The sequence below is a fragment of the Girardinichthys multiradiatus genome, chromosome 2, assembly GCF_021462225.1.
Source record: "Girardinichthys multiradiatus isolate DD_20200921_A chromosome 2, DD_fGirMul_XY1, whole genome shotgun sequence".
Lineage (NCBI taxonomy): Eukaryota > Metazoa > Chordata > Actinopteri > Cyprinodontiformes > Goodeidae > Girardinichthys > Girardinichthys multiradiatus.
Window position 1 is genome coordinate 27876225 of NC_061795.1, and position 12212 is coordinate 27888436.

General features: G+C 37.7%; 1 protein-coding gene across 2 annotated transcripts; it reads right to left on the bottom strand.

Annotated features, from left to right (window-relative positions):
- Window positions 1–726: 726 nt before the first annotated feature.
- gnrhr4 (gonadotropin releasing hormone receptor 4) lies at window positions 727–11794 on the bottom strand. 2 transcript variants are annotated; one of them, XM_047383401.1, is made up of 4 exons: window positions 11112–11794; window positions 3902–4018; window positions 3579–3783; window positions 727–3488 (listed from the first exon to the last, which is right to left on the bottom strand). In XM_047383401.1, exons 1-4 carry the CDS (start codon window positions 11625–11627, stop codon window positions 3025–3027), a joined length of 1302 nt encoding a protein of 433 aa, XP_047239357.1. In that variant the 5' UTR covers window positions 11628–11794; the 3' UTR covers window positions 727–3024. The 2 variants fall into 2 exon arrangements, with proteins under 2 accessions (XP_047239357.1, XP_047239365.1); XM_047383409.1 differs by lacking the exon at window positions 3902–4018 and having other exon boundaries at window positions 11112–11792.
- Between the last annotated feature and the right edge of the window lie 418 nt (window positions 11795–12212).

The window sequence follows — 12212 nt, forward strand, 5'->3', positions numbered from 1 at the left end:
CTCTGCTCTTAAAGATGTTGAATAAAGGACTTCAAAGGCATTAGTTAATAAATTAATTGGCAAGATAAATATAACAAGACACACATTTAATTATGGTAACATTTGTGCACAAAACAGCAAAAAGAACAGTAACAATTGTTTTGGTCCGGCTTTTGTTTTTTGTTTGCAAAAAGCACTTGGTACCAACAATGAACAATTGTGTCATAGAGATGGAGTTTAAATGAAAATTCAACATGGAAGACTCACCATCACCTTCAGCTTCATCTAATTACTCCTCAATGCGGCTCTGCTCCACCAAGTCAAGTCTGCATTTCTCATCCTTCAAGGCTCCACTTTAAAAGATCTTCATCCATAGAACCCTCTGTTCTGCAGCTGAACTTTGACCCTCCTCCACCCTCTATCGCCACCATTTGGCTTCCAAACTCTTTCCAAATCTCCTCAGGCCTCCACTCCACCACCAGGATCGGATCCCATGGGGGAAGACATCTCTAAATCCAACCCTAAGATGTTCATTCAAGTGCATGTCATTCTCAGCATTCATGTCTTCCACTGGGGTCCGAGCGCCAAAGAAATAAACATTCACTAATAAACTTTTCTAATTGCATCCCTGTCTTCTCTTTGTGAGTCTTTCCAGGTTGAAATGGAGTTAGGCCTTGCAAACACCCTGACCCACATTATTACCATAAAGTGCAAAAAGTGTTGGCCCTAAGAAAAAGCTTTGAGGGACACCTTTTGTTGACATTTATTTAACAAAGAGAAAGACCACTCAGATAAACACAGCCTACAATGGGGAAGATAATTCATAAACCAGTTGATGTCTAACAGTTAACCAGATGACAACCATTTATGAAGAAAATGTCCAACTACTTTTCCAGCAAAATTAGATGTCAAACTGTTGTCACTTTGAAGTTTAATTAATCGTGAAAAATGAAATACTTACCCCTTTATTGTTTAAATATTCACCCTTAATTGAGATTTTCTGAAATCAACAAGAGGTTACATGTGCTGCCTAATGTGACTGTTACACAAAGAGACATGGTCAATAGTCTGACCTCAACTCAAACTGCATTCAGAATGAGATTTAGATTATTGTGGTACAGTTCAAGTATTTTGAGGCAGATCTTTTAACATTTTCTTCATTTCAGAAATAGCGACATTCTGACAATACATTAAAACATACAACCACACTTGCAGAATAAAAGTGACATCTAGCAAACAAGTGTATTTAAGCTTATTTTTACATTTCAGTTACCACTCATTTAACATGTATATCACAGTTTTAAAGTAGGGGTTTTTCCCTTTATTTTAGGACTAAAGGTGAGCCACAACATAATGAGCTTATAACACTAATACTGATATAAATATTCGAGTATCATGCAACTTTTTTGAGTGCTTGTACCAGACAATGACTACAAAAAGGCAACAGCTGATAATATATTACACTAACGCACAAGTCCATATGCTGGTTTTACCAGGTCCAAAAACCTCTACATCTGTAAGCTAGAATGATTAGCAGCCTTTTTAAATAAGTTGTCATCTATATGAGCCTTGATTGTAGTTGATACTTTACACATACATGAGTCCTGCTCAATTTGCAAACAACACCAGTAAAGGGAGCAAATTAAAGAGCCTGCCTATACGTTAAATGTCAACATCTACATAGAGTTAAAAACAGCTTAGCTTTTAATCACTCAAACAAAGAATAACTTCCATTGTCTTGCAATGTCTTGCAGTAAAACCAAAAACAGGCCATTCTAAACAGGAAGACGAATGAGCATGCACATTCACATCCACATCAACTGTGGGTTTGGATTCAACAAGTAACCTAACATTCACTTTTATTCTTTGAATGTATTTTTAGTTATACGTAGTTCCTCAAATAAGGTAAGGCAACTAAATAATTGTGCGTCTGTGTACCAAAAACATACACTCCAAGAGAAAAAAAGAGGAAACGTGAATCTGCTTGCAGTTATACACAAGTCCGATAATGTGTGTTCTACAGTGTGTTGTCTTCAAAAATAACAGCCATTTATATTTTTTAAAAATACAAAGAAGGCAGTGTGTTAAACTAATTTTAAAGTAAATTTAAAGTAAATTCTGTCTTTGTTTCTCTCTAAAGTGGAAGTTATTTTACCAGGCAATTTTGTCGCATGTTTATGGTCAAACCTAATAATCTTAAATAATTTTATAAAGATAAATTACAATCACTCTTTGCATTATTTTTCAAATCAGAGAATTTCTCATAAAATGTACTTTCTGATGTATCTCTAAAACAGAGGCTGCTCTTTAAAACACAAAATGGATTTTCTAGCACATAATAGAAATGTTTTAAATGGACACCCCAAGCTGAGGGATGAAAAGACAACACAGTTTATACCATGACTACAACAGACAGCCATAATGAAGTCAACAGCCAGACCACCGGGGCAAAAATGGGTGTTGTTTGCAAGCACAAGTTTCTCAGGTAAGAAATTTAAATTTTTTTTTTTTTTGCATTTAAGCTGCAGTAGCAGCATGCTTTACAACAGATTTTACAACAGTATTTGGACTTCTCTTCAAAATCACCAGATGTGAAACTAAAGATAGGTGTGAATTTGATGTAAGATAAAGTTTCTATGTGATCAGCCCTGCCACAAAAAAATCCAATATGCATTAAATATTTAGGCATGACTAATCTAAGAAACTGATTTATTATTTTCCAAACCAGACAGCAGCGCAACACTGAGGCACAAATATTAAAGATGTTTTTGCAACTGTAAGATAATTCATCATGGATATAAATCACCCATGGGTCTGGAGCTGCAAAGTTTCTCTCAACAAAACTTTATGACAAGTTTTTCCTAATCTTTGCAAAAACAGTAGCATATTGGAGTCTGCATTTGCTTTTTTAAATCTTGTCATTAGTACTGAGTATACATATTTTGACTACAAAGACAACATTTGAGGCTTTACAGAACAAAATCACTAAACTAGCTATCATTAATAAATAAAGATGCCCACTTATCCCTGAAAGGCTTTTAGCCACTAAACCTTACTTACTGAAATGACAGGACTTGAGGCGTTTTTAGAGTTGCAGCAGTGATTTCCCTCCCCTGTATGTTTACCAGGACTACCAGATGTAATCCGCCTACGAGACGATAAGAAAGAAACTTGCACCAGACAGGTGTTGTTTCCTAACTCAGTCCGAGTGTTTGAATTTTGCCGACGTCTCCTCAGACCTTGACGAAAGTGAATTGTAAACAGGCCGTAGGTAATGGGGTCCAAACATGCATTGAAGAGGCCAAATATGAACAGCATGTGAGTGAGCGAATGAGAGACCGTCTCCTCCATTTCTTCGGGAAACAACCAATACCACAGGCCAAGCAGGTAGTACGGCGTCCAGCAGATGATGAACGATGTCACAATGACGATGCTCATCTTCAGAGTCCTCATCCGAGCCTTTGGGATGTTACTGTGTGAACGCCGGAGATGGATGTCTCTGGACAGAGCTGGAAGAAAGAAAAAACACTATATCTGTTCAAGGACATAATTTTGCAATCAAAATTTGAAAAAACAAAGAAATAAAATATGTGACTCACTGTTATTCTGAGCCATGCGGCTGGATATCTCCACAAGGATTCGTGTGTAGCAGAAAATCATGATGATCAAGGGAAGGAGGAAGAGGCATGTAAATGTGAACATATTATAGAGAGTCTCCTGCCAGCGATGGACAAAACTGCCATGGGTGGTGCACTGGGTGAAGTTCTCTGGCACCGTTATGGTCACATTGTGGAAAATAAACATCTGTTGAACAAATGACAAGAATATCTCTATTAAAGCTAAATTTAATTTCACAAGGGGCAAAATAATCCCTGTTGTTCTTCTTTATAATACAGATTGTTTGGAAAGGTAAAGCACACACATATCTCAGAATTGATCTCTTTCCTGCAAGTCCTGCTTCTTTCCAGGTCACAATAAAATGTCCTTGCCAGACTTTTAGATCCAGCCATAAAATATATTGTTCCACACAGGTGGCATCCTGGAATCCAGAAAATAATTGTTTTAATGACATTTACAGTTGTTATGCTAGAAACATTTTGTATTAATAATGCATGTCACTATATCTTTGGGTTCCTTATATGAATCATCTTATTTGGCTAATTTGGAAATTTAGAAGGCTTAAAAATAATCCATAGTCAGTTGTAATTTTAAATACTGATTAATGCTTATGTATCGAATCTTTAATTGAAACCTGTTTATATTAAATAGAATGATTATGTTTTAGCGAAAGAGTAATGTTAAAGCGTCCACAGTCATTGAACAGATTAGGAGGTTGTTGATATTTTTGGTCTAGTTTATAGAATGTGGTTTGTGGGGCTGCTGGTAGTAGAGCAGACACACTATATATAGAGGCTATAGTTTGATTCCTGACCCCAGTCGCTTTATTATATGTCTTCCCCTTTTCCCCCCTTTGGTTAGCTTATTTGGAAGGACTTTTTATGTGAACATGAACTGAAGGGATCGCCTTCAGTTCAAAAATAGCCCATCTTAGCTACGGTGTACCCTAAGGCACAATTTTGGGTCCAACTTTGTTCGCACTGTATATGTTACTATTGGAGTAAATTCTCTAAGTTACAGCCTTTTGTTCAACTGTTTTGCTATGACTTACAGATTTATTTGGCCTTAAAAGCAGGGAAAGACACATTTCAGCTTTTCATGCGGTGCCTTGAAGAAGTTAAACAATGGTTGTCCCTAAATCTTTTTTAACTAAACGAACGTAAAACAGAGATTGTGATTTTTGGCAACTCTGTTAGTCAAGTTATGGACAGTGCTCTGGGCCCTCTATCATCTTACTGCAAGGCTGATGTGAAAAACCTTGGCATCTTTCTTGATCGTTCCCTTAAAAACTATCTAGACAGGTGGGTGCAGTGATTGTAAAATAAAGGGCGACATTTGGTATTTAATGTGTCATAAAACAGTTTGAGAAGATAAAGAGGGTGTAAGTTAGTCAAAATATTAACAAACAACAGATGTCAGGCAGAAGCAAGTTTTCTCAATAAAACCTTGTTGTGGGGATAGAAATAATGATTTTCATTTCTTTCTATTTATTTACTTATTTATTTATTTATTTATTGCAATTCAGTTACAATATTGTGCAGCCCAAATCTCCTATGTTTTAGGGAAGTTATTGACATGGAATAAAACCTGGCCGTGTTCAGGACATCCACTGCAGATTCCAGGCTGTGTACAGTTTGGGGCGGAGACTGCACATCTGGACTAAGGACATTGTCGGGCCAGTCACCATTGTTTTCTGTGGAGGAAGCAGAGTCTGAAGAGTTGGAAGAAAGCAAGTCCACCACCATGGCAGAGGTCCCTGAGATGGCTAAACGCTCCTCATGGGTAGCGCAACATGGGTGGATGAGGTTCATTCAAAGATGCTGAAGGTTCTGGGTATTGTTGAGCTGCAAAGATTAACAAATCTCCTCTGTATTGCATGGAGGATGGGGACTAATTACAACAGCTGCAGAGTCTCAGCTTCACCACCAGAGAGTGTGTGCCAGCTAAAGAGATTTTACTCTTTTTAGGCCACCCTAAGGAAGTTTACTTTAGGGTGGTGGTGATAAGCAGGCTCTGATCAATTGACAAACCTTGGATTCAGGAGGACCAGTGTGGGTTTTGTCGTTGACCTTCATAGAATGAGAGTCTGGTCCACATTTGCTTTCTGGATCTGTAAGCTTACAACCATTTGAGGTTTACAAGCATTTTTCCCAATGAGGGGGGTGTTGTGAGAAAGATCAGGATATTTAAGTGTTGGGACCCACAGCCATGGATTACAACATTAAACTCCGGTACGGACTTTTCTGGAACTTTCAAAAATAAAGTGCATTGACCTTCTTCCGGCACAGCCAGGAAACGGGATAACTGCGGACTTCCTGTGACGCCACTACCCAAATAAAAGCACGGCTGTTGCTACATCCGCCCTCTTTCCACACGGTCTTCGAAAGGGACCGGATAGGGGAGACAAGCGTGCTGATGTCTCTTTGCTGGCAAACAGACATAAACTCTTCAACTGGATCCAAGGATGTCATACGATCATATGCAAAGATAAGTATGAATGAAATACTGTCTGTGTATCCGGTATTTTCATTCATGAACGGGGAAATTAAGGTGTAAGAGTTGCTTACTTTTTCTCTGAGGCCTGCAAAAGCAAATTGTCCCAGAGAAGTTCCCTACAGAGAAGCGGTCTCTATGAAGTCGAGCGGAACGGTCTCCCAGTCTGGAAGGAAGACAGCAGAGACCGCACCACCGTGTTAACGTGCAGTGTGGTTGGCGGACACAACGAGCCGTTTTTCATCCACAGCTGGAGGTTAGCGGGAAGCTAACCCTTTGTTCACAGAGCACCTTCAACCCCCAAAGCTAAGGAGGTTAACTGTAGCTAACCATTGTTCACTGTGGATACCTTCTTCAAACTTCATCGTCGCTTGGACAACATTCCTCACCACAGTTCACGAGGTTAAGTGTTTTGGGCAGAACAATAATAGAAAGATTTAGATTGAAATGATCTAAATGTTTTTCATTTTATGAAGTTTGGTTTGTTTGTGTTGAACTCAGCTATCTTGGTGCTAGCAGAATATCTGCAGCACACGTGTTCAGGTTGTGTTCTTTGTTTGTATGTTTTTAAAGTTAAGACAAACTTTACTTGAAGGGTGATTTTAAACAGAAGATTGATTATAACGCGCCGTCCGCGCATATGCATTTTAACCCTTTTATTGACGCTGGTATTTTAAAAGGTATGTGTTTGATTCTGGTGCTAAAGAATATTTAACAGAAAGGTTGTTAGTTTCAAGCTAGTGAATAATAGTCCCTAAACATTATTTCACTAAGTCTGATAACTAAGTAAGCATCATTAAGCCCCATTTCTCCAGAAAGATTTGGCGCATTCCAAAATATTCCCTTAATAATATTTCTTCAAATATTATTTTAATAAATAAAGGCAGCTAATGAGACCCCATTGAGAATAAGTCATCCAGAAGGTCGGTTTCATTCAGCAGATCATTATTTAAAACATTATTTTATTAAGATAATATTTTATCTGATCTTGCATTGTGAATGGTTGTCTAAACGTTTGCTGATTATTGCTTAAGTTGGTTCCAAGACTAACTTAAGTTCACTTCCAGGTTCTTCAAGATAATCCTTGGTTCTCAAACATAAACATTGCATGATAATGTTGCATCACTCTTTCGATCATGATTTCCAATCATCTTTAATCAACTTGTTTATATTGTACATAGCCCATTAGTCTTCGTTATTCTTTAATTCTGCTTGGTAGTTTAGTTGGATTGTTTTAGGATAGTAAAGAGTTTGTTGATTGAAATATATTTGACTTTGAGTTGACTTATTTTTGTTAATAAATTCTTGTATTTTAAGAAATTGTGTGAATTCATTCCATATGTGTGCAGTTTATGCTGTTCAATAATGTCAGAGCTCATCTCACACCTTTCTATTTTGTCCTATACCATCGCCTTACTGGGCTGGTATTCACAGGACAACCCTTAACAGACCGAAATAGTATTTGATAAAATATTAAAATATTAATATTAAATATTAAATAATATTCTCAGATTAATAATCACAACATAAGCAATTCTCTGACGACCACTCAGTGCCTGATGATCAACTGTTTTGATAGTGAGTCAAGCCAACCTTTGAGAAAGCCCAAGGAGATTTTCTAGAAAATACTTCTCTGTTTAACCTTTGTCCTCTTCATCCTTTCAGAACAGAGCAGAAAATTAGGACCTTCGTGGCAGCCATCCTCAGAGCTGTTCGTTCCTGACGCCTTCAGCCACCTCCTTCTTATCCATAAGCTTCACTGGATAAACATTTGAACCAACTGTCGTCTCACTGAGTTGCCCCACAACAAGTCCCCTGCCTGCTCACTCTCCAGCTTGGCTACGGCTTGCATGCCTACTCTCACCACCTGGAGCACATTATATTGTATTGTAGAGTGTGGCATCTCTGCAAAACTAAACTGAGTCCTCCTCAGAGCAAGCTCCACTGACAAAGACAGTAAGCCTTCCTTCCACACATTTCTCAACACTATTGCCACCCATGGCACCCTAGTTCTAACTCTCGACTTCCCTTCTCAAGATACCAGAGCTACACAAGCCCATCTGCTGAATCAAACAATAAACCCTTAAAAACATGAAGTCTCTGAGTTGTCTCTGCATATGGGTCAGAAAGCTAAATGAAACAATGACACGTAGGGAATTCGTGCACAATTCAAACTTTAAGAATAATTTATAATGCTACTTCAAAAGAGATGGGCCTACTCAAAGATTCATATAATCAAGATATCCAGTGGAAATTTTATAAACTGAGAACTGGTTTCCAAGAAATTCTGCAGAAAACATGCAGTAAGTGAAGAAAGTTGGTATTATATAAATTCACTTTCTGATTTTGGGGAAAATTGAAAATTGTGATTTCACACTTGTGTAGGGACTTAATAAATAGCATTTTAGATTTTTGCAATGTTTGGTGTTAAATAAAACATAGACACCCACCCACTGGTCAGAATGATTTGATTATTAACTGAAATTGCATAAAAATGGTTTTGTATATCAGTCAACATCAAAGTCACGCAATAATTTTACATTTTTCACCAGTCTGTATTTTTCAGCCTGTTGTAACTCCTATTTGACTTTGCAGATGTCACATGAAGGTCTTTTCATAAGCAGTGTGGATACAGGTGGACCGTACCCTTTAGGTGTTTATCAGCAGCAGTGATGAGTCAGTAAACCAGCTGCTTTTCCCTTCTTTCATTAGGCTCTTGTTTTCTTTGGATGTTGTTGCCTCAATAAAATTGTTTCGCTTTGCAGCCCCGATATTAAGTCAACCTTCATTTCATCTTTCACCATCAAACACGAATAACTCCTTAATACAATAGGTATTTGTGAAACTTGTTTGGAGAAACAGTCATTTTCAAATACTTGCATTATTTTATATGTATAAACTAACTGAACTGCTGAAGATACATTGAGAGAGCTGATTCATGACCAGTCCCAGAAATAGAGTGTGTTAGGAGGTTTTTTAGTAACTTTTTAACTTTTAAGTCTAGCATAAAGGGACAAGATTCTGTTTTCTGGTGGGACTTAAGCCACGATGGGCTGGAAACAAAAGTTCCTTATTTCTCAAGCTTCCCATGTTCTCTCTGAGCCGGTGAATTCTTGATGTGTTGCACAAAAAGGACAGATTATCTTGTTAGGTGCTCCTTGTTTGTATGTCTCAGCAAAAACAAACAAAAAAAAACTGCTTGCCCCATAGGGCTCCTGACAAAACTCAGCAGCAGTGTGAAATTATTTTAGATTTAGATTTCAATTTTCTTGTTCCACTAAACAGGAATGCAGTTTCAAGACAATACTTTGGTTAAGACGAAAGATCATGGTGTAAATAGACACTATGTAATCACATAAACCATGAAAACCTATTAACATTTAAATGGGTTAATTAAAGTGCGGATCTGTAACCAAAACAAAAAATCAAAAGGAGAAGAACATAAAAGTTCAAATTAAATCTTGAACAAACTAAAATAAAGATGTTTGTATGGATCATTTCTGTGAAAGGTTAATGTTTCTTTCTTTTTTTAAATTTAACTGAACTAACAAAAAATTTACAACACATGTATTTCAAGGTTTTATTAATCTCCTTTTAGCAGTTAATTGTTAAACTGGTTTAAATTAATAGATTTGGATAAGAGATCATCCTTATTCCAGACTATTTCAGACCTACTGCACCAAATGACACAATGCTTATTTACAAGTATTGGCAGAGATTTAGTTTAGTTCTCAAGCTCTTGGGGTGTTTTGAGACTTGATACACTTCCCCCCTGATGATTGGGAACCTATAGAGAGTCTGCAGAGATGAGACATGGACATGCTGCACCTGATCAACCATCCGATTTAATTTAGATGAAGAGCTGCCTCATTTATGCTCAGTGTATCAGACTAATTTAATCGCTCTGTAACTGGTACATTTTTAGAACCTTTAACCTTCTTTAAAGCTTCTTTTTGTGCCTTGAACAGATCGGGTTATGTGGAGGTGTTTTTAAAGACTTTGTTCTCCTTCTGATCATTGGTACATCTCAATAAATTATATTATCATAAAAAAGTTGATTTCTTTTAGTAATTCAAAACTTAAACAAATGTATTAAATACACTAATTATACATACAGTTATGTATTTTTGGTTCTTTTAATTTTGAGTATTGTTTACAGGTATGGTAAACCCAAAATTCTATCCAATTGACCTAAAAATAATAATATTATGACTATATAAGACTAATAAAAGGTAGTACTCAAAACAAAGATTTGACATTTGTCCAGTATACTGGACAATGTTTACATTATGGCAATGTATACGGTCATTGCCAAAGGAAGCAGGCTGTACAGAGTGTAGCATACAAACATACAGTATTAATATAAAGTGGAAGGAAAAAGTATGTTAGAAATAGCTGTACAAGAAAGTAAGATAACCGTGACCTCAAAGGCAATTTATGAGTTTGTGAGAGTTTTACAAGATGTGAATTGCAGCTAAGGTCAGTGTTTGATTCAAGGTGGGCTTATGTAACATCTCAGCAGTGCCAAAGACTGATCGCCTCCATGCCACGCCACATTGATCCAATAATTTAAGCAAAAAGAAACAAAACAATATTGCAAACTGTACAGTACATGAACCTGCTTGTCAGGATGACATTTCTGTATTAAAATATTTTTTATCGGTTGTATGTAATATGCTTGGATACTGCACCTTGAACAGCCTAGTTCTTTGGCAATGACCTTTTATGGCCTACTTGTGTCAGTGATGGTCTGCTGGACAACTGTCAAGTCAGCAGTTCTCCCATAATTATGCCAAAAGCCATAACATTTCTGTATTAAAAAACGCTTTTTTGATTTTTCTAACTTTTTGACTTTAATTACTTAAATTAATTAGCTTTTCAATGATATTCTAACTCACTGAGATGCATCTGTATTTTTTGTAACCGGCAGCTTTTGTTCTTGCTTCTGCAGTAGTGTAGGTTAATAGAAGTTTGATGTGAATCTTTCCCCTTGTGTTAGGTTAAAATATATTTTCGCTCACCTGAGGGAGTGAGAGGATCAAGCTCAGGGTCCAGGCCATGGTCAACATGATTTTGCTCTTTCTTTTGGCCTCGCTGATACCCAGAGGATTGAGGATGGCAGACTGCCTGTCCAGACTGATCACCACAGTCACAAAAGCGCAGGAGTACATGGCCACAAGCTTCATGAACATGAGCAGCCTGCAGGCGGCGTCTCCCGCCTGCCACTGCACCGTGATGTTCCACACCGCGTCCACGGGCATCACTATGAAAGTCACCAGCAGGTCCGCCACCGTCAGGTTCATTATGAGGATCCTGACGTGCGACTTGCGCTTTCCGCCTTTGCCGGCTGCCCACAGCACAATCAGGTTGCACACAGCAGACACCGCGCACAGAGTGAAGGTGATGATCACTCGGATTTTGGCTGCGGTGGAAAAAGTGGGCAGCTGAAGCGCGTTTCCATCAGCGCTCTTATTGCAGTCCAATGTGGCTCCCTGACAGCTGCCGTTCACTGTCTCGTCCTTCAGCTGGTGGAACATAATGAATCCCCAGGGGTTGACTGACGGGAACAAATGAAAGTGACATCTAGACTTTATCTTTGTCCCACATCTTTAAATGGATCTCAAACTGAGAAAAACGATAAAAAAAAGATGGGTTAATTGCCCCATTTTTCCTCCTGACGCTATATGTGCCACAGGAGAAAGACAAGATCTGTAGGTCCTCGTATCATTTCAAAAGGTAAACAGGACTTGGCTGCAGAAAGCTGTAATTTAAAGGCGTGCAAAGTCATAAGCACCAACTCTAACATCTGTATAAAAATACGTTAATTAAGTATGTATCAAGGGAATCATGAAATATATAAGAAATTAAGTGAAATCCAATAACAAGTAGCATAATTAACTGAACTTCATAATCTCCCTCATGTATTATATTTTCTCCTATTTTTAGGTTCCTATCATTATCCAAAAGAAACAAAATTAAAATAAATAATAGGCTGATTGATATAATTTCCCAAGACATATGTCTTACCTGGATGTATGGGAGCCGGTAATCACGGTGCGTGTTTCCACTGCAGTCTCTGCAGCTGTTGCTTCAGTCGCTTCATTCAATCGCTGTGACGCGCA